This window comes from Canis lupus, chromosome 16 (assembly GCF_048164855.1).
Source record: "Canis lupus baileyi chromosome 16, mCanLup2.hap1, whole genome shotgun sequence".
Lineage (NCBI taxonomy): Eukaryota > Metazoa > Chordata > Mammalia > Carnivora > Canidae > Canis > Canis lupus.
The window spans coordinates 54,286,400-54,307,420 of NC_132853.1; the positions used below are offsets into that span (position 1 = coordinate 54,286,400).

At 55.1% G+C, this 21,021-nt stretch overlaps 1 protein-coding gene across 2 annotated transcripts in view; it reads right to left on the reverse strand.

Moving 5' to 3' along the window:
- Window positions 1-21,021, reverse strand: part of SDK2 (sidekick cell adhesion molecule 2) — a 256,823-nt gene that overhangs the window by 83,518 nt on the left and 152,284 nt on the right. For both annotated transcript variants that reach the window (XM_072781426.1, XM_072781425.1), the window contains exons 4-6: window positions 13,171-13,318; window positions 7,381-7,514; window positions 901-1,012 (exon numbers count right to left, since the gene is read on the reverse strand). In XM_072781426.1, the coding sequence (XP_072637527.1) occupies window positions 901-1,012; window positions 7,381-7,514; window positions 13,171-13,318 (394 nt within the window). The remainder of the gene's footprint in view (window positions 1-900; window positions 1,013-7,380; window positions 7,515-13,170; window positions 13,319-21,021) is intronic.

Below are 21,021 nucleotides of genomic sequence, written 5' to 3' on the forward strand. Positions count from 1 at the left end.
TGCCCTTAGCCTGCCTCACGGTTCGGTCTTTCACAGGGAAACGCTGAGACAGGACACCTTTCCAGGAACCTTCAACAGCCTCAGAGCCCTTGGTCTGACCCCCACACCCATCACATCCTAGCACCTTTCTTGTGTACTCTGAAGTGGGTTCTGTACTCGCCCTACCTGCCTTACTGGGGAAGTGGGTGCTCCAATCATTCCCATTTTACAGCCGAGGAGACTGAGGCCCAGAGCATGGCAATGGGCCTGGATCTCGAGGGTGGCCTGTTCTATTGCCACCCTGCTGTTGGCCAGCTGGGTGACCTGCTTGCCCTCTCTGGGCTTCGGGGTAGTCGTCGGAGGAACAGAAATTGCATGGGAAGCACAGCTCAGCATCCACACGTGATGTGGCCTGCAGTGCCGTGAGTGTTTCATTTACCTGTGTATTTAATTATTTGTTTCCTGCATGAGAGAAGGGGCTGCAATTGTGCCCGACCCCAGGTCTGCCCTCCTACCAAGTCCCCCACGTGAATCATCTCTCTGCCTGGCGTCCCTGTCACAGGTGCCTGCATGCAAGGGTGACACCGGCCCCTTCCAGGTCACTCTCAGGGCTACAAGTGAGGCATCGCTATCCTGGGCTGAGATCTGCTGCCTTGTAACTTCCACCGGGACCTGGTCTCTCCTCTCGGGCCACAAGAATGAACCAGCCCGGATCGTATCCAACAGCCCTCTGGCATTAGCCAGTAGGTACACTCGTCACCCCTCCTCCAGGGTAAATGCTCCACCTCCTTTCCTGGGTCCTCCTGTGACACCTCCAGACCTTCCTGAACTCAGGCTGGTCCTCTTGGAGCCCACAGGTCAGGAGCACCGGCTGGAGTTAAGGGTGAAGGGGAACGGGGTGGCGGGGGAAGCACTACCCACCTGGCATTGGCCACACACTCCATGGTCACCTCCGAGGTCCCGGCCACCACGCTGGTGTTCTTGGGAGGAATGATGATGGTTGGGGCGATGGGGTCGGCAGGCCCCCCGACATCTGGGGAGAGGTCAGGGGTTAGCTGGAGACAGAGGTCGGGAATCCTGTCCCAATCCTCTGCCCGGCCCCTATTAGAGGCTGATGCCACAGGAGACTTTTGCCCTCATGGAGTGGGGCAGGTGACCTTGGGGCAGCCACCCAAGCAGTGCTAGAGCCGAACCTGCAGGTGTGACCCTCGGGTCCCTCTCACCTCTCCTCCTCTGTTCATGCATATCCCTGGTGTCCAGGAAGTGCCCACTGGAGACCTCCAGAGCCCTCCCCGCTTCCTGTCATACAACATCCCCTCCCCCTCAGCCCCTTGTCCTGTCTTTGCCTTCAAAATCCTTCCCTCCTTGCCACCTCTTCCACCTGAATGCAGACTCCCTGTACTGGGTCAAATAGTAATCCCCCCAATTCACATCCATGGTAGATGTGGATGTGACCTTATTTGGAAATAGAGTCTCTGCAGGTGTGATCAAGTTAAAATGAAGTCCTTCTGTATCCGGGGGCGGGGGCGACATCCCATACAATGTGTCCTTACAAGAGTGAAATGTGACACAGACACAGACACATGAACTTATGGGGGGGGGGAGGCCAGCTGAGCATGGAGGCAGAGACTGGAGTCCTCTATCTCCAAGGCAAGGAATGCAAAGGATTGCCGGCCACCACCAGAAGCTGAGAGGCAAGAAGGATCCTCCCCCAGACCTTTCCAAGCGTGCACAAGCCTGCCGACACCTTGATTTCAGATATCTGGCCTGTAAAACTGTCAGAGTACATTTCCATTGTCACGAGCCCCCCAAGGTGTAGACCTTTGTGACAGCAGCCCAAGGAAGCTAATACATTACCCGGGTCAGGAACCTCACAGATCCTTGCTTTGGGCTGCATTATGTTCCCTCCAAATCCATCTGTTGAAGCCCTAACCCCCATGTGGCTGTATTTGGAGATGGGGGTCTTTCGTCGGCCATGAGCTTAAATGAGGTCATAAGGGTGGGGCCTTAACCCAACAGGGCTGGTGCCCTGATCAGAAGAGAAAGAGACACCAGAGCTCTGTCTCTGTCACTCGAGGACGCAGCGAGGAGGCGGCCGTGTGCAAGTCAGGAGGAGAGGCCTCAGCACAACTCAGTGGTGCTGATCCCTTGACCTTGGACTTCCCCAGCTGAGAGGTCGCTGCCTGTGCTCAAGCCCCGGGGCGGGGGGGGGGGGGGGGGACCTGTTACCGCAGCCCGAGCTAAGACAGCCTGGCTCACGCCTTCTTCTCCAGCACAGGACAGGTGTGGGGCACACAGTAGGGGCTCACGTAGGTTTGCGAGGTAAACGGACCCAGAGCTTTCCGCAGCACAGCTTCAGGATTGGCGATCCTGAGAGAACGTTATCACGAACGAGCTTTATAAATACAACACAGGACCCCGAACTCTTCTTAGAGAGGCAGTAGCTTTGCCTCTTGTATTTTTTGAGTTTCCTTAAGAAGTGGCCAGACTCTCATCTTTGTGGGTCGGCGCAGGCCCAATATTGGCAGAAACTCCAATATTCTCTGTGCACCTGCCCCATGGCTCCTGAAAGTACAACCACAGAGGGCTTTTTCTCTTGCAAAAAATCCATCCAGTTGGCTCCTTCCCAGGAGGCTCTGGAGGTGGCAGATATAATGACCTGCACAGCCCTGGTTGGGGTGGGGTGGGGGGTGGTGGACAGGGGCAGGACATCCTTAATGGGGACAGCATGTCACGGTCCTGCTGCTGCTCTGGGCCACGCTGGTCAGCCCTGGGCAGGTTTTCCCGCCCGGACTCCAGGCTTTGCTAGAAAAGGGAATAAAATGTAAAAAATAAAGTAAAATGAAGGGGGAAGAAAGGAAGCATATAAAGTAAAATAATTGCAACAATATAAAAGCCTCATGTAGGTGCCATAAAGAGCGATCGGATTGAAAGCTGCTGATATAGCTGAATCCATAAAAGTGTGCTCTAAGTTGTTTATTACACGCCCGGGCGTGCAGGTACCACGGCCCAGATTAATGGGGCAAGAGGAGGAGAAGAGACAGTTAGAGCCCGAGCGGCGCCCCCCACTGAGGAGCCAGGTAAACGGAGCCCTTGGAGTTTAAAGATAGGAGGGCCGCCCCAGGGTCTCAGGGCAACCTGTGGACAAACAGGGCTGAGGAGGGACTGACACCCCCCGGGGACCCTAGAGGTCCTGGCAGCGGCCCTGGGGCCTGAGGGGAGGGACCAGCTGCGGCTGGGGATCCCTGTCCCAGTGAAGGAAGGCCTGGGGTGGGGGGACCTGCTTCTACCCCTTGCTCTATGCCAGCCATCCTGGGGGTTTAGCGCTGATGCGGGGGATGCTGGGAAGAAGGGTCTCAGCAGACGTGGCTGGTCTCGGGGCACACAGTAGGTCCTAATTAAATGATAGTCTGTCCCCTTGGGGTTTACCTGCCTGTGCTTGGGGACGACTTCCTGGTCTTCCACCCTCAACCCGCCCAAACCACGTGATGGACCCGGACACAACCAGGAGGGGAAGGTCACAATGGGCCACCAGGGGCAGGTCGATGTTGTCATCCCCAATTTACACATGAGAAAGCTGAGAAAGCCAGAGACGTGAAGTAGTTTAGTTTCCAGTGACAGTCGCTAATGAGGGACCAAACCAGGAATGGGACCAGGTCTCCGGGGCTGCAAGCCCATGCCATTAACCACACCCCAAATCATCTCCCTGGCTCAGCCTTTGCTCGGGCACAGAAGGAAACAGATCTCCCTTCTGGCTGCCACCCGCACCCCCGCTCCCCTCCCTGCAGTCCCCATGCACCCATTCTCCTCCCCGTCACCCGTGACCTCGTGGGTGCACATCCCCTATCTCCACTCTGGTTCTCTGACTGCTCAGCATATTTAGCTCTGTGGATCCCCTTCTCTGGCCTCCAGGACCTCCGACCCACACTGTGCCTCACCCAGTCCTCCCCTAAAGGGAACCAGACAGTGTCCCTTCTCCCTCCCTCCTACCCCCACCCCCAGTTCCCTGGTCTCCCCCTGACCTCACCAGTCTCCTATTCTGGAAATGAAAGCTCTTGGTGTGATGTGAAGGCAGAGGACGACAGCTCAAGGTGGACTGGGAAGGTCGAGATGGCCCCGGGTGCTGCGGACTTGGCCCCAAGCAGGACACACCTTACTGATAGGTGCTCTACACTGGAGCGGGGGACGGGACGGACCCTGTGCTATCAGCTCCTTGCTCACCAGGCCTTCAGGTGACCAGCTGGGGTGAGGAGGACCGCTGGCCATGCTCAGGGATGCATTGCAGGACTTCTGCCTCATTGGACTTATGCTCTGGACCGTGGGGGTGAATGGGGCCCAAAAGTCAAGCCAGGAAAATCACACGCGAATCAGGGCAAGGAGAGGAGGCGTGTCTTCCACGTGAGTTCCTGCCTCCGAGGACCGAGGACTGGACCAGGGCTTAGGAGGCACAGGGGCTCTCCAGCAGGGGCAAGGTTGGGTCCTGCTGCCCCAGGATGATTCTGAGAACAGGCACCAGGACGGGCACCGCTGCGATGCATTCTCCCCGGGTCACCTCTTCCAATCCTCCCAACTACACTTGGCCGGAGGCACCAGGAAACAGAGGTTTAAGGACATGTGACTTGCAACTGGCCAGGACCACAGGTCAAGGGTGTGTGTATGTGTGTGTGTGTGTGGGGGGGCAGGAGGTAGCTGCTCCCCTCTCCTGGGCAGGCAGGCATCCAACACGGGGTGGGGGGGGGTGCGAGCCACAGGTGGCTCCGAGCTCTTGAAATGTGACTGGCGCCCCTTTGATTTAATGGGATTTAATTTTATCTAATTTACATTTAATTAAAAACGGATCCCCAAATCAGTTATTAGAACAATTTTAAGTATGTGTAGAACAACGTGGGTATCCAACATCACCTTTCCAGCTGTAAATTTGATGAGGTCTAAATGCAGATCACGTATTTCAGATGAAAATTGAGCAACGGGAAGATGTGCTCCAAGTACAAAACACACAGAGATTTCAAAGACTCGGTACGAAAAAGAAGCCCAGCGTAACATACCTTATTAGTATTTTCTGTCCATTGTGATGTTAAAATGGTAATGTTTGGGGTATGTTGGGGCAAATAAAATATATTAATAAAATTAATTTCCCGTTGCTTTTTCCCTTTTTAAAAAAATGAAGCCATTGGCAAGTTCTAAATTCCTCCCTCGGCTCCCATTACATTTCTACGGGACAGTGCGGCTCTGATGCCTGAGTGGGGGGCCACGGTCGGTCCCGGTTTGACAATCTGTGTGGGGTCACCAGGGTCACCCCTGGGTAGGGGTCAGTGCCCAACTCGATGTGGGCACTGGTTTTGCTCGTGATGTCTCCATTTCTGAAGAGCACCCGCATCTCCTCCAAGAAGCAGAAATGCCCCGGGGCAGAGGAGGGATGAGGGAGTGAGGAGAGGGGAACAGAGGGAGGGGGGCGGGGGGATGGAGCTGGGGGTGGGTGAAGTGGCAATTGCTCCTAGGAAATTGGCTGGCAGGCAGGCAGGCTGGGGGATTTGTGTCAGTGACATGAACAGGGTTTTGAAGTGCAATCACTCGTGGGAGGAGAAATTAGCTGAAAATCAGCAGATTCTGCTCTTAATCCAGTACAAATCGCCTCGTGAGAGCAGAAGGTGAGGGGCGATGGGGTGGGAGAAGCAGACAGCTGGGGGAGGCTTGGGTGGCCACGGGGGTCTGGAAGGGACCTACCCTCCTCTCTCGGGCCAGATGGAGGGTTGGTGTGGGGAGCTGAGACGGAGCAGACAGGAATGACACCCACAGTCAGCCAGAGCCACAGAGTCGCTGGCTTAAGTCCCACGAGGAGGAGTTTGGGTGCTGGCGAGGAGCGCAGAGTGGGAGGCTCTAATCTCTGGTCTCAGGGTAAACTGAGTCACCCAGGAAGATGCCTGGCCTTGACTCAGTCCCTGAACATTGCCTCTTCCCCAGTGACTAAATTCTATCAGGCCCCGGGTATTCTGATCACTGGAGAACATATGGGGGAGAAACGTCTCTCTCTGATGATTACGCTCCTTTCGCTACAGAAACAGCAGCCCCACGTCATGGCTGGGCTCCAGGCTACAGGGACCAGACCGAGACCCTGGCCCAGGTCAATGTCAGAGGTTATACGTGTGACCCTGATAGGTCAGGATCCTTCTCTGTGTGCTCAGGTTTCCTTCTAGGCCGCCTGGAAGCTGGGGCCTGGGAGCACAGAGTTCCAGGGACGTGGGAAGGGGTTCTGCTGGAGCTCAGAAAACCCAGGAATGGACGCGGTAAGGCTGAGGAACGTTCTGGGCTCTCCAGACGCTGGCAGTCAGAGGCGGGGATCTAGGGAAGGACACGGGAAGGCCCCGTGCAGACCTGCACCCTTTGTCTTGCGGCTGGCAGCTGTGTCCCCATGCGACCACGGATGATAAATGAGACTTGCTTTTGGAGCAGGAGCCGTACAGATGTGAAGGGACGTAAACATCTGGCTCCCCCAGCTTGCAGGGTTGTTTGGCGGCTGCCGCAAGCTCTGGTCCCACGTACTCTGTGCTTCGGGGCCCGGGCCAGCTGCAGGAGCCACCACCTCACCTGCCTTCTCTCTCCCCGGGATGGAGTGCAGAGGGACGGGGGGGGGGGGGGGGGGGGTGGCGAGGTGGGGGGCTGCAGGCCGGCTGGTGAGGATCATCCCAGGGAGGGCGTCCCAGCATCCCCAAAGGGGATCCAACACCTGCCTCCAGTCCCGGCCGAACAAATCTCTCCTCTTTGCCAAAGGAGACCCGAAGAGCTAACCCTTTTCATTTGCTACCATCTGGTCTCTGCCACTGGGGAGAGCTTTGCCCATCTCTTCCTGGGTGCCGGGTGGTTTCTGGGAGGGGCAGAGGGGCATCTTCAGGCAGGAACCTGGGTTCCCACGAGTGGAGACGGCCTGGCTCTGAGGAGCAGCAGAGCTTTGGGCGTACCAGCTAGTGGAGACTGTTCTCCAGAGTGTAGGGTCCTCTAGAGACGAGCCCCCAGCCCCTGCACGCTCTCCCTGTGGGCACCTGAGCCCCAGAGGTGGCTGTAACCCCAACACACACACACACACACACTGTCCCCTGCCTCCCACGGCCTCCCTGGGCCTCGGGCAGCCTTGCTGATGGCCAGCTGCGGGTCCCCTCCCCCGATGCAGGGTCTCAGATCTGTCTTGGGAACGGGGTCCAGCCCCCGGCTCCCTCCTTGCTTCCACCCTCGCCCTCCCACAGCTGGGTCTCCCCATCCGATTCCTTGGAGCCCCCTCGGCTGCCCTACCGTAGCCTCCCCCCGCCTTCCACCACCATTCCATCTTCCCAACGACCCCCCGGAGCCCCGTTCCCGAGATTTAATGACGCGCTTCTCCATCCGTCCCAGGCCCGGCCGCTTACTTACTCTCCACGGCAAGAGTGATGGGCTGGCTGGTCTTGTTATCACCGTTCTTGTCATTAACGGCCTGCACGTAGTAGCGGCCTGCGTCGGGAGCCACCGTTGACAGGATGACGAGGGTGTTCTCCAGGGTGATGGCTCTGCGAAGGGGAGAAGGATTTGTCTGACAGGGGGCCCAGGGGCCCCGAGCATCGGACGATGGGCGTGGGGACAAGAAGCCGGTGGCCCCCGGAGCCCCTCCTCCAGTCCATCTCCTGGGACCACTTCCTGCCTCAACTTCAGCATGTCTCGTCTGCAGAGAACCCCAACATGCTGCCAGTGCCGGGGTCCGACCCATGTCCAGCACATGCACGGAGGTCTGAGACCGTCCACACGAAGAGTCCAGGCCCCCACCCCACGCCTGACCCTGGGTGCCCCAGCCCCCACGGCCATCTGTCCTCTCCCAAGTGACAGCTTCGATGCTGTGTGTGACCATCCCTGCACCAGGAGGGTCTGACACCAACGAAATCCATTCACTGGAATGAATGAATGAGGAATGAATGATGAGCGATGATCGAGAATTTAGAAACAAGCAGGATGCTTCCAGAATCAATGCCTTAACCTAATCTTACATTTACTCAGGTTGATTCCAAAGCCACAGGTGGCCCAGAACCCCGATGAAGGGGGTTCATCGCTCCCCCCAACCCCCTCCCAGGGTGTCAGTTTCTACCTTCCCTGAAGCTGATCAACAAGGATGAGACTGGCTGGCTGCGGGCTGAGAGGAACGAGGCAGGCCCTGGGCAGTGGGGTGCAGGTTCCCTCTGCTGGGGTCCCACCCTGCAGCCCCGCAGCCCCTGGTCTTCGTGGTGCAGGGGGAAGCTGGGGACCCCATCTGATGCTGGGGACACAGTGTCAGGAGCACAGCCCACGTCCGCTCTGCCCGGCTCCCCCCTCACCCATTCTCTCGATGACAAACAAAACCATTAGTTTGTCAAGTCTATCTCGGATTTTAATGTGATGTGCCCGAGACAGCTGTTAAACATCCTTAATGTTAGTTTAACAAGGACAGACCCAGTTGAATTCTTTTCAAATTTTCCCATTAGGTGAATGTTACAGAGTTTTAAACAGGCTCTCAAATAAACATCCTTGCTAATGCCTCTCTAGCCGGGCTGCGCTGGTGTCCCCTCTCTCCTGGTTTTGGGGAGGTTTGTGGGCCGAGTCTCCCAATGTCAGCGGGGCTCTGGGAAGTAGGAAGGCAAAGCCCTCCTGCCCCAGTTCTTGGGTACCCTAACTATATTCATTTTTTTTTCCTGGAGGAAACCCCCCACCTCCAGCTAATGAGCTGATGGGAAGTAGGATGAAGTTGGGCTAAAATGGGACGAGAACAGGTATGGTTTCCCCACAGGGAAGTCTCCTAGAGGGGTCTTTTGTCCTTTAGTGTGGCTTGTGGGGTGGGCCAGGGTCAGGGAGGAAGGCTGAGCTGTGTCAAGCGCCGGGGGCAGTTCTGGAATGAGCTCTGGCCCCAGCCTCGAAGGAGCACAGCCTCTTCCATGCTGAGCCTCGGTTTCCACTTGACGGCAGCTCCCCATCCTCTCCAACACCACACTGAGGGAACACGCTGGATGAGGCCTCTGGGGGTGGGTGCACTGGGCACGGCCTGGTCCCGCTCCCCAGCGCATCTGCCTGCCCTGAACCCCCTCCTGCCTCCTGGTAGGGTTCCCATCTTCAATACTTTCTTCCTCTCCTTGACCAAGAAGACCCACCCCACCCCACTCCTGATCTCTTCTTTCTCTCTGTCTATATAACGATGGATCCTTCTAGATCAGTGGTTTTCAATCAGGGTGGCTTCACCCTCCAGGGGACATCTGACAATGTCTGGACAAGTTCTGGTATCACAGCATGGGGCTGTGATGGGAACGCGTGGGTAGAGCTCGGGGATGTTGCTAAGTGTCCTACAATGCACTGGACAGCCTGCGCAACAATGAGTTTTCGGGCCCCAAATGTGGACTGTGCCCTGGTGGAGATGCCCTGACCTAGGTGGGATGGCACAGCAGGTGGTGGTTCATCCACCTGTTTCAGGCTCCCCTTCTACTGGGACGTAAGTTGTTGGGAGACCAGGTGGGGCAGTGGGGCTGGGCTTCTGACCTATGGCAGAAGGTCCAGGCTCAGACCCTAAGGACCCCCTGTATAGCTCCCAGGTTCTCCCCTCTGTCAGAGCAGGGCAACTCTGAAGCCTAGTGTTGAGGATGGCAGTGCTCCTACCAGCCAGGGGCCCCAAATGACTGTGGAGGGGCGTCCCTCCCTTGCCTCGCCTCTGCTGGGACTTTATTTTTATTTTTTTAAAGATTTTTTTTATTTATTTATGAGAGAGAGAGAGAGAGGCAGAGACACAAGCAGAGGGAAAAGCAGGCTCCATGCAGGGAGCCTGACGTGGGACTTGATCCAGGGGCTCCAGGATCATGCCCTGGGCCGAAGGCGGGGGCTAAACTGCTGAGCCACCCAGGGATCCCCTCTGCTGGGACTATAAATGAGCAAGAAATACACTTCTCTGGTGCTAGGTCCCTGGGACTTGGGGCGTCTGTCTGTAACTGCAGCTGGCATTGCCTTCACTAGCACTATAAGGAGAGTGCTCTGGATTGGGGCCCTCACAGCCGGGGATGTCCCTCTGAATGTGCCAGAGGGACCGGGAAGCACTAATGGCCTTTGATCTGCCCTCCGTCTGCCCTCAGCAGATGAGGAAGGAAGGTTTCTGGACTTCCAGTCTTCTACAGGATGACCACCCCCTCGATAGAAGGTTCTGGAATGACCCCATACCTCACTTATAAAGTGCACGGAGCTGTTTCTGGCCTGCTGCACCCCAGATTCACCCACTCTGAAAGAAGCTGGTGGAATTCTTTCAGGGCATGGAGGTCAGGGTTCAACTCTCGGGTTGGGGCTGGGTTTCATTTTCCAGCCACACTCGAGGTTCCAACCTACTAGGTCTTTCCCACTTCTCTGACTGGCCCGGCTCCCACCCCCACCTTCCATCCACTACTCCTGTTAAGCCAGCCCCCTTTTATTCCTCGGGTCCACGGGGGCCCAATTGATAATTTAATTAAGAAGAAAAGAAATCATCCTAGAAGCTGCCCCAAGCCCCCAGCATGTGTCTTTGTTAGGAATCTTGTCTCCTTTTCAACAACAAGCGCCAGGGCACGGGCGAAGTGTGGCTAATCGCCGTCTGCCCCGGCAGCGAGAGCAGCCTTCTGGAGATAGCGCCCGCCGTCAGCACCCTGCACACCCCTCCGGCTGATAGCGCTCATCAGATACGTATCTCTGGCAAACAGACGCCGGAGAATTTGCTTCCAGGGACCTCTCCTCTCAGCCATGAATATTAATCTGCTGTAATTGCTGAGATAAAATCTCCACGGCGTCCTATCTCGTGTTTGGCTGGAGTGCCGGAGTGGGTGGGAAGGTGGCAGGCGTGACCACAAAGACGGGCATGTGTGTGCACGCCAAGATCATTCGGTCGTGGTGCCAGAGGCTGTTGGGAGTGGCAGGGGGGTGAGGACACAGGGCAGGAGCGAGAAAAGGGGGGCGGCAAGGTGTTAGGCAAGGGGTGGTGGGAGTGAGGATGGAGAGAGGCTTTCATCCGCCACAGAGAACGCAGGAGAGAAGCGCCCACCGGCCCTCCCGCAGGCACGGCGCCCACTGCTGAACTGTCGTGGTGCTGCTCTCGCCCCTGAGCCTGGATGGGGCCTCAGCATCCTTCTCAACACAGAGTGCCAGGCAGCCTCTGCCAACTGACTGGCCTGCAGGATGCCATCGCGGATTCACCTGGAGCTGGGAGATAACCTCAGAGGAGGGCGTTAGGGAGGGCTGAGGACTCACTTGTCTCAGCCCCTGTGGGGGTGGGGGTGGAGCACCTGTGTGCATGGTAACCCATGCTCTGCGGGCTTCACTGGCCCTTCATGAGGTGTGAGGGAGCCTGAGCCGACGCACACACCAAGAGTCCGTCTACCTGTTAACCCGGGAGGTGGCGGGGGCGGGGGGTGGGGAGCTCCAATTCTTCCCTTGCTCTGTAGCCTTTGCCATGTGACTTCGTGGGCCTTCCCGCTCAAGAGGCAGAGTTAAACCCCCTGCTCCCTGAGGCTGAGTTCTACTACGTGCCTCGCTTTGACCATCGGAATGTTAGCAGAGGCTTGGCAAACCCACGTTCTGCTCCTCTGCAATTGCCAGAAGCTGCCGGGGCTAACTGGCTGGGGATGGCACATGTGGAGCCGAATCCCCCAGTTGTTCTAATTCGTTAATAGCCAGCTGACCCCCCGGCAAACCAGAGAGCCCCCACCAAGGTCCCAATCTGAAGATTCATAGGACATAGAAATGCTTCCTGCTTCAGGGCTCTGGGCGCTTTTGTTACGCAGCATCGCTGTATCTGTAGGTAACAGATACATTCTAGGGCAGGGGTTCTCAATTGTGGCTGCAGGTTGGAATCACAGGGGAGCTTTAAAAAACTCCCAGTGCCAGGGTGCACCCCATTTCAACAAAACAGGACTGTGTCGGGGGGTAGGACCTAAAGAGAACACGTTTTAAATGGCCACAAACGATTTTAACGGGTAGCCAGGTTGAGAAGCAGTGCGCCAGGGCCAATCCTCTACAAGTGCAATCACTATTATCCTTCTTCTCTCCTGGTCTTTGTCCCTGTTGTCACATAATTTCCACCTAAGACAGAACGAAGGACCCTGACCCTGGGGTCGGCAAGCCTGGAATTGGCTGTGTGAGACGCGAAGAAGTAGTTAAACTTTGGGGGGCCGGGAGGGGGTGCTTTACTGTCTGTAAAGTGGAGGCCGAGCCAACCACCTCCTAGGATGGTGGTGAGGGTCCGTCATCCAGCGGATGTTATGTGAGTGCACACTCTGGGACGAGGAAGGGGAACGAGCCGGGGTGTCTCTCGCTTGGAGGTACACACCGATCCTGGTGGAGGGGACGGCGTTGCGTGCTCAGCTCAGGTCCGGGGACACAGCGGCCCCTCAATGAACGGCAGCCACTGTTGGTGCCAGGGTGTTAGCACGTTATTCTTGTGAGGCTTCTCTCACTTGACTTCATGTCCCCCAAAGGCAAGAACTGTCCACCTTGGCTCCCGCTTCCCACAGAGACCAGGATGTGCTCCACCCACCGTTGACCTGTGGCCTGAGGAGATGGGGACAGAGGGGGTCTTTCTTGTTTTCTGGGAGGAGGGGGGAGGCAGAGTCCAAAAGCAGAGAGCTTGGGCTGGCTCCAGACCCCGGGCCGGCCCGGCTCAGGAGGCCTGGGAGTGTCCCTGGAGGAAACGCTCTGCCCCTCGCCCTCTGCGGAGGTGTGGGCTCCACGGGTCCTGCCCACAGGCCCGGCTGCCACAACCCACGCCTTGGGCCACACAGAGGGGTCCTTGTTAATGCTGAAAGGGCCATGTGTTTCTCTTCCTGCCGGGCCTCCCATGGCCTCCCCGCCTCCCCGCAGCCAAAACACACACGGCCACTCCCGCACCCAACACGGGAAACACCCGGATGGCCACCCTGCCGGGGACATGCCAGCGCCCTCCCACGGGTGGGGATGGCTTCTGCTGGTGCCTGTCGGGGGTTTAAGTGCTTTGGGAGGCAGGAGGACTGTCCAGTTGAGAGTGGGGCCAATGCCCTAGGGTTCCCCAGAGAGGGGAACCGAGCTGTGGTGCTTCCAAGTCTTGCCATGAGCGTTCCCAGAACGCCCTTGCTTGCAAACCAGCCTTCTCTCGTCATCTGGGAGGTCCCCCATCCCCTCTCCCAGGGCGAGCCCCCTGCGTCCCCCTCCAGAGCAGGGCCTCACATGCGGCTGCTGGGCGGGATCTTGCGGCCGTCCCGGAACCAGGTCACCTGTGGCCGTGGGAAGCTGGCGATGCGTGGGGCGCTGATGACAGCTGCTTCTCCGTGGGAGACGCTCTGGTGCTTCTCGCCTTCCTCGAAGCTCCCCATGTCTGCGGGAGGGAAGAGCATACGTGTGGGTCAGATGGGCCGGCTCCTGAGCTGGGAGCGGCGGCGGCGGCAGGCTGACCGTGGGGAAGGAGGCCAGCACGCATCACCCACCCTCTGACCCTCTCATTACCACATGCCCTGCTTTGTGCTGCTTTTGGGGTTTATATCCATCTATCCATGAACTCAGTGGATTCATCCAGCAACCATGAAGAGGCTGGTCATTATTTCACAGATTTTACGAAGAAAAAGAGACTGCCCCAACAGGCTCAGAGAGGTTCCTCAACTCTTCCAAGGGCACATGGCCAGGAAGGGGCAGAGCCAGGATTGGAACTCAGATCTGAGCCTGGGGTCAGGCAGCTCTGGTCCTTCTTCCCTGCCCTACAGGGCAGTCGGGGTTTTGGTGTGACACGTGTCGGGGCTGGTTTCCTCTGTTCCTGGTGGAGGCCAGGCTGGGTACCCTGGGGAGGGTGGGGTCCTGGATGCTCCTTGGGCATGGAGACGATTTCCCTCCTCTGCCTTGGGTGGGAAGTGTATGAGGCTGCATGCATGTGTGAATGGAAACACCATATTGCTCTTTTAAAAACATGCCTACCCTGCTGGCAGATAAGGAGGGGAAGGAACGTTTATCCCAGTTCTGCTATGTCAGCCACGAGGGGAAGAGATGCAGGCAGGAAACTTCTAGTTGCCCTCCTGCCTGCTGGAATCAGGGTGGGGTTTGATTCTGGGAGCAGAGGGTTACAATAGGGTATGCGAAGGGGTGTCTGCGCTGAACGTCATGACTTTTTTTTTTTTTTTAAGATTACTTATTTATTTATTTATTCATGAGAGACACACAGAGAGAGGCAGAGACACAGGCAGGGGGAGAAGCAGGATCCCCGCAAGAAGCCCAATGCAGTACTCGATCCCAGGATCCCAGGATCACAGCCTGAGCCAACGGCAGATGCTCAACCACTGAGCCACCCGGGTGCCCCTGAACGTCACGACTTTTGAACAGTAACGTACATCCTTGCTACTCAAAGTGCCTGGTAGAAATGCAGAGTCTCAAGCTGCTCCCCCCCAGACCTATTGAATCAGAACCTGCATCTTCACCAGACCCCCCGTGAAGTGTGTCCATATGCAAGTGCAATAAGCATCACTGTCTCCAACTAGGCCACGTGACCGTTAGAATCACCTATAAAGTTAAAAAAAAAAAAGTACTGATGCTAAATTCAAGAACTCACTTGCAGACTTCTGATGCCACTGGTACGGGGTGTCAGCTGGCCATCAGAATTCCCATGTGCAATCGGGTTCTGACCACCGAGAACTTAGCTGCATGTCCCATTGCCTACCGTCCCCTCCCCAGCCCAGGGGGACCACATGGCAAGCCATCTGGTCTCCTGCTGCTTTTGCTGTTATTTCTCAACCCCTTCAATACCACTGCCTTTTCTCCCTCTTCCAACTGGGAGTTCCCCAGGCTGGCTAACTCTGAGAATTCCCTGAGGGGTCTTTAATGTCCCTCTAGAGGAGTGGGAGGGACTTAGATGTGAGTATTCCTAAAGCTGCTCCAGTGGTTTCAACACGAGCCAAGGTTGAGAACGACCATCTGGACTCAAGTTAGTGGCTCTTAGCATCCCCTGGGAACTCGGTAAACCCATAGATTTGTTCCCAGCCTTCCAGCCTCCCCAGGTCATGGAAAGGTCCTGCTTTGATGCACCTGGGTCTCTGAGTTCTTGAATCGCTCTCTCTAGGATCCTGCCGCATACCAATGTTTGAGAACCATGGGCCTATCCTTTCTGTTTTCCAAAGTCCTGGGTTCAGTTCTCTTCTTGGCCACACCGCCCCCGTGGAGGCCTTGCCTAATCTAATGGTTCTGTCTACAGTCCCTCTGCAAGGACTCTCATATCTGCTCTGGCTCTTTTCTGAGCTCCCAACACCCAACACTCAATTTCCAACAGAAAATGTTGGTATTTCTTAACTCCTTTTTGCTATCTTCATTCCATGAAGGGCTCCCACCTGCACCTGCCCAGACCAACTGGTTTCAGATCCCTGGAGCCTTGTGTGGTGCTTCGCTTCCCTTCCCTGTCCCCACAAAGTCCTTTGACTCTTCTTCTGGGATGTCCCGCATTTACCAAACCCCCCAGTTCCTGTAGGCCCACCACCAAGCGAACCCTGTTACCCCTGTTACTCCAGCTGTGCTGACCACTCCCCACCATGGTTTTCATTGGCTTTCCCGACTAACCCATTCATCTCCCATATTCTTCCTAATTAATTTTTATGGCCATTATCACTGACTTGCTCAGAAACTTTGAGATCTCCTCATTGTCCCAGGAAAGTTTAAATTGCCTTGCTTGGATTCAAGGTCATTCCCTAATCTGACTCGACTCCAATCAACCCTTCCCGTCTTAACCCCACACCACATCATGTGCCCTCCTGCCCTGGTTGAATTACCTACACCCTGCTTCTCCTCTCAGGCCTGTCCTTGTGTGGGGCCCCTGCCTAGAATGCCACCAGATTTTTCACCAAGGCACCATGATTCAACAGCATCTCCGAGGGATCCAGCCAACTAAGGAGCTCAAGAAACAGAATGTGCCATTGGCATCCTTGTTCTACATTTGGCAGGCAGTAAGTGTAATGGTAATGGCTTTGGAGACACTGAGACTAGAGTTCAAATCCTACTTCTGTTACTTATTAGGCATGACCTTGGGCAAAAATTTTGACCTTGCTGAGCTTTAATTTCCTCTTCTGTAAAAGAGAGTTATGAAGAGCACCTTCCTCATAGGCCAAAGTCAGGATTATGTAAGACACTACATGTGTGTGTCACGATGGATCTTTCCAAAGATGGCTGCATCAATATTTATCTCCCATTCAACATGTTCTTTTTATGAATGTGCTGGAAGTGACAGTAAACAACTTTCAAGGCTGGGTCATCAAAAGGATGTAGCTTCTACCTGGATCCATTTCTCTGTCCAGAATCCAGCTGCCATGTTGTAAGGAAGCTCAACCTGGCCCACAGAGACATGGGGAGGGTGCATGAAAGGAGAAACTGAGGTACCCAGATGACAGCCAGCACCCACACTGGACAGGTGAACCCGTGTGTGAGTCCTCACATCATTTCAGTCCCCAGCCTTTAAGTTTTCCAGCAGAGACCTCAATCATATGGAGAGGAGACAAGCCATCCTTACCATGCCCTGTCTGGATCCAAGGCTCACGTGCTTGGTGAGCATAATAAATGATTACTGTACACTATACTTTGAGGTAATCTGTTATGCAGACATAGAAACCGAAAGAGTCTATTAAAGTGTTAAAAATTATATCTAATGTTTGTAGTATTAAAACATTAGAATCGTATGCATTTTTCACAGCTTATTTTAAGCATTGACATCTTCAACAAAGATTGCCCATTGCCACCAAACAGAATTAAAGAACAGAGACTGCTGAGCACAGACCCTATGTCAGCTTTCTTTCTAGGTGGACTTCACAGACATGTAATCCTCATGCTATCACAGCCAGCTCGACTCTAATAAATACACATTTTCAGTTGTTTATTAATTTCCATTACTTGGCTCCGTCTATAAAAAAATTGCATCAATAAATCACATTGATTTCAGTTCTCACAATAATTTTATCTATTTAAAAAACTTTTCACAGAACTCTGAAGATATATTTGAACAATTTAAAGCAATTTCATGGTAATAGTGTTTCTTTCTCCCCTCTCTAGTTTTATTAGCTCCATTTCGTCAGTGAGGAAATTAAAGCTCATGGAGATAGAGTGGCTTATCCAACGTTAAGCAGTCAGGGTTGGGCAGGGCCAGCATTCAAACCTGTCCCCCCTCCCCCCCGCATTTCCTCTCTGCTCCTTTCATAACTCATTCCTGGCATTAACATGCTTCATGCTCGTTCTTTATCTCTCCCTACTATATTGTAAGCTTCAAGAGGTAGTTGTGCTCATTAGCAAATCCCTAGAAGGCACCAGGCCCTGTACTCTGCACACAGTAGGTTCTCTCTAAACTCACCCAATGTGTTCATGTAGTGACTCTTACTGAGACCCAGCTGTGGGATGGATGAATGGAGGGATGGAAGAACAGAGGAAGAGACGGATGAATGGAGGGATGGAGGAGGGGAGGAAGAGATGGATGAATGGAGGGAGGAGGGAATGGATAAAGGAAAGGCAGGCAGGAGGATGAGTGGCTGTACACCTGTATGCAGGTATGTACGTAGCTATGGTGAGAGGGATAGAAGAAAGGGCACGGCTGGTTTGGTAGGTAATGAAGAAAGACCTGGCCCCTACCCTTGCGGGGCTTAGAGTCTGCTCATGGAGACAGGCACAAGCAAACCAACCCACAAACAAATGTTCAGTGACAAAATGTGACAACCGTTAGGAAGGAGGAAGGAGGTTCTTCTGTGAGAGGCAACAGCAGGAGACCTACTTTAGACTGGGGGTGGTGATGGTGAGGCTTCTTCTAAGCAGAAACATAAATAAGAGTAGGTGTTAGTTAAGTGTGTATGTGTGTGTATGTATAGGGGGTTGATGGTCCAGAGGGAAGACAGCGTGTGAAGGCAAGAGACAGGACAGAAGGGCTAGGACAGGGAAGTGGGTTTGTTCAGTGCATGAGTGGATAGATGGATGAGTAGAGGAATGGATAGATGGAGGAAGAAATGCCTAAATGGGATGGATGAAGAGGGAGGGATGGAAGAAGGAGGAGATGGATGAATGGAGGGAGGGATGGTGGGAGGGAGGAATGAAGGGAGGGATGGGGAAGAGGGAGGGAGGGAGGGATGGGGAAGGGGAGGGAGGGATAAGGGAAGGATGGAGAAAAGGGAGGCATGGGGAGGACGGAGGGAGGGATGAGGGGAGGGATGGGTAAGAGGGAGGGAGGGAGGAATGAAGGGAGGGATGGGGAAGAGGGCAGAGGGAGGAAAGATGGAGGACCACACGTGGGGCCACAGGTGCACACAGGTGTGCCCGTAGGAACGGTGAGACAGATAGAAGGAAGGGCACGGCTGGTCTCGGCGCACGTTCTGCTGTTGATGCTCTCCTCACACTTCCAACCCACCCCCGGGCTCTCTGGCTCCCAGCACCCTCCCAGCCTCTCCTCTGCTCCATGTCAGGTGGCCTTCCAGGACCTGCCCGAGGAGCCCCCCACCCCTGCCCGGCTCTGTCCCCCCCACCCCTCCCACCCCCACCCCGCTCATGCGGGTCAGTGCCAGAGAGGCGGCCAGTGTAGAAGGAGGGAGGCCACCCGCTGGCAGCACCTGGGGACCCCGGAACCCCTGGGAGGAAGCTCGCACGCGAAGGCGGACACAGACAAGGGAGTTCGCACTTGCTCCCCGAGGAACACGCTTGTTAACACGCCATGTTACACCCGCAGCGCCGATCCACCTCTCCAGGCGGGATCCCCCACGACCAAAGGAGTGTAAGCCTGGGGCACAGCTGGAAGTGGCCTCCAAGTCCTGACGTCTCTGTTACATCTTAAAAGGTCTTGTGAAGTACGCAGCCCACTTCGGAATACATTCGTTGCTTTTATTTATTTCCAAGACTTTTTTTTTTTTTGTCGTGAAATATGTCATGCATACAAAAGAGTGAATATAATTATATGTATATTTTGCAGAAAACTAGAACAAACACTCACATACACACCCACCACTCAGTTTAGGGAGGGGAACACTAACAAACCTCGCCCCTCCCCACCCGGTGGCCACCCCCCCGCCCCCGTCACACGTCACGTCCCCTCCCTCTCCAGAGGTCACTGGCGCCCAGAATGCGGTGGCAATCACGCACTGCTTCCCCTCCCTAAGGTTTGCCACATAGACACGCATCCCCTAAACAATTTATGGTTAATGTGCTTTGGTTCCAAGCCCTTTATACCCAGAATTATCTTGCACGTCGCCTACTGTGATTTGCTTCTTTTTGTGCAAACAGTTTTTGGAGCTCCAGCTATGTGCTTACACGTAGTTGAGTCATTGTCACGGCTGCATGCATGTCCACGTGGCGAGGGAGCACAGGGCGCCTGCAGGTTGGGTCTGTTTTCAGTGTTTTGCCGTCCTGCTAAGAACAGTCTCGCGTGGGTTCTCTGGGGCGCTCGGCTAGGAGACTCTCTAGAGCGTGAGCGGAAGGGCGGCATGGCAGGGTTGTAGGGCGAGGGCACATTAATTTTACCAGATAATGCCAAAGCGTTTCCAAATCTGCACCAATTTAGCACTTTTCACGCTCCCGCCAGCACTGATGGGGCTTTCTGGCAACTCTCGGGTCTTGCTAGACTCTGCTTTTTGCCAATCTGGTGGACATGAGATATATGTCATGGTTATGTCTATATATTTTTGTTTATTAGGGAAACAGTGCTTCTCCCTCCGACCAGATCATGTCTGGTCCCCCAACCACGCGTATTTCCACGGCACTGTAGCATCAAAAGTGCTGCCCATTTCTCCAGCGCCACCATCTGTCCCCAGTGCCGCATCTCCTTCCACTCTCTCTCCTTTGTTCCCTTTGCTTCAGCTACCCTGGCCTCAGACACCCAAACCTACCACAGGGCCTTTGCACTTGCTGTTCCCTGGCTGGAAGGATCTTATCCGTCTGTGTGACTCACTCTCTTGCTTCCTTTGAGTTGCTGCTTAATGTCACCTCCCCCAGATGGCCTCTCTCAGCCACTATATCAAATAGGACCCCTGCCCCAGCCTCCATTCCTCTTACTTGGCTTCATTTGTCCTTATAACACGTATTGTTCCCCATAGGCCTTCTATGTTCTATATCCTATCGTATATTCACCTTTTAACTTTTATGGCACCCTACTACTCTCCGGAGGGCAGGAACGTGTGTCCCGGTTTTGTCACCTGTGTCCTCACTGCCTGCAACAGAGCTCGACATGCCATGGGTGCACAGCAACAGCTGCTGCACAAGCGAATTACATATTCAGGTGGAATTGGGGCTCCAGAAGACACAATAATGTTCTCTACAACTGCAGCACGGCCCCTATATATCCCACATTCAATGCTCACTTACACTCAGGTTAAGAATCAAGAAAAACGGGCCAGCCTGTTGGCGGCATTCTGGGCATCAACCTTGACAACAGGCTTGATGCCCGCATGTCGCATCTTGTACAGGCGGCTGCAGGCCAGGCTTCCGGTGGTGGTGGTGGTCGGGGACGTTGCCCAGGTGAGGGGAACACAGAGGTGCCCACAGGATGTGGATGTGGATGTGGAAGCCAAGAAGGCTCCTTGACCCAGAGAGGCTCTCCGATCCCCCTCGGCCGTTCAGCCAGCTTGCCACAAGCCAGAAATTTATGGCAGCTTTAAGAAAACAAAGAAGAGACTGGGTGGTGATGGTGGGGGGGGGGGGGCGGGGAGTGCGGCCGAAAGGGAGCTGGGGAGGGGGTGGATGTTTTATTGACTTCCCTGTAATTGCTGTAATTAAAAACATGTAAAGAATCTTTTTGTAACGACTTTGCCATTATCATTAGTTGTTAGCACAGCTGCCTTATTAATTTCTCGTTAGAACCCAATTCATAGTCCCTCTTTGGGAAGAGGGGGCGGGGGTGGGAGCCAGAGGTGGGTCCTGCCTGGCCTGGCCCCAGGAGGCGCCTGGAAGAGCAGCATCCCCAGGACCGGGCTGCCCGGAGCCCCAGCACCAAAGCCTTCAGCCCCCCCCCAGGGGGCAGAAACCCGCCAGAGACACAAGGAGGGGTCTGGGGAGAAGCGGCCCCGGCCCACCCAGCCTTAGACCCGTGGGCCG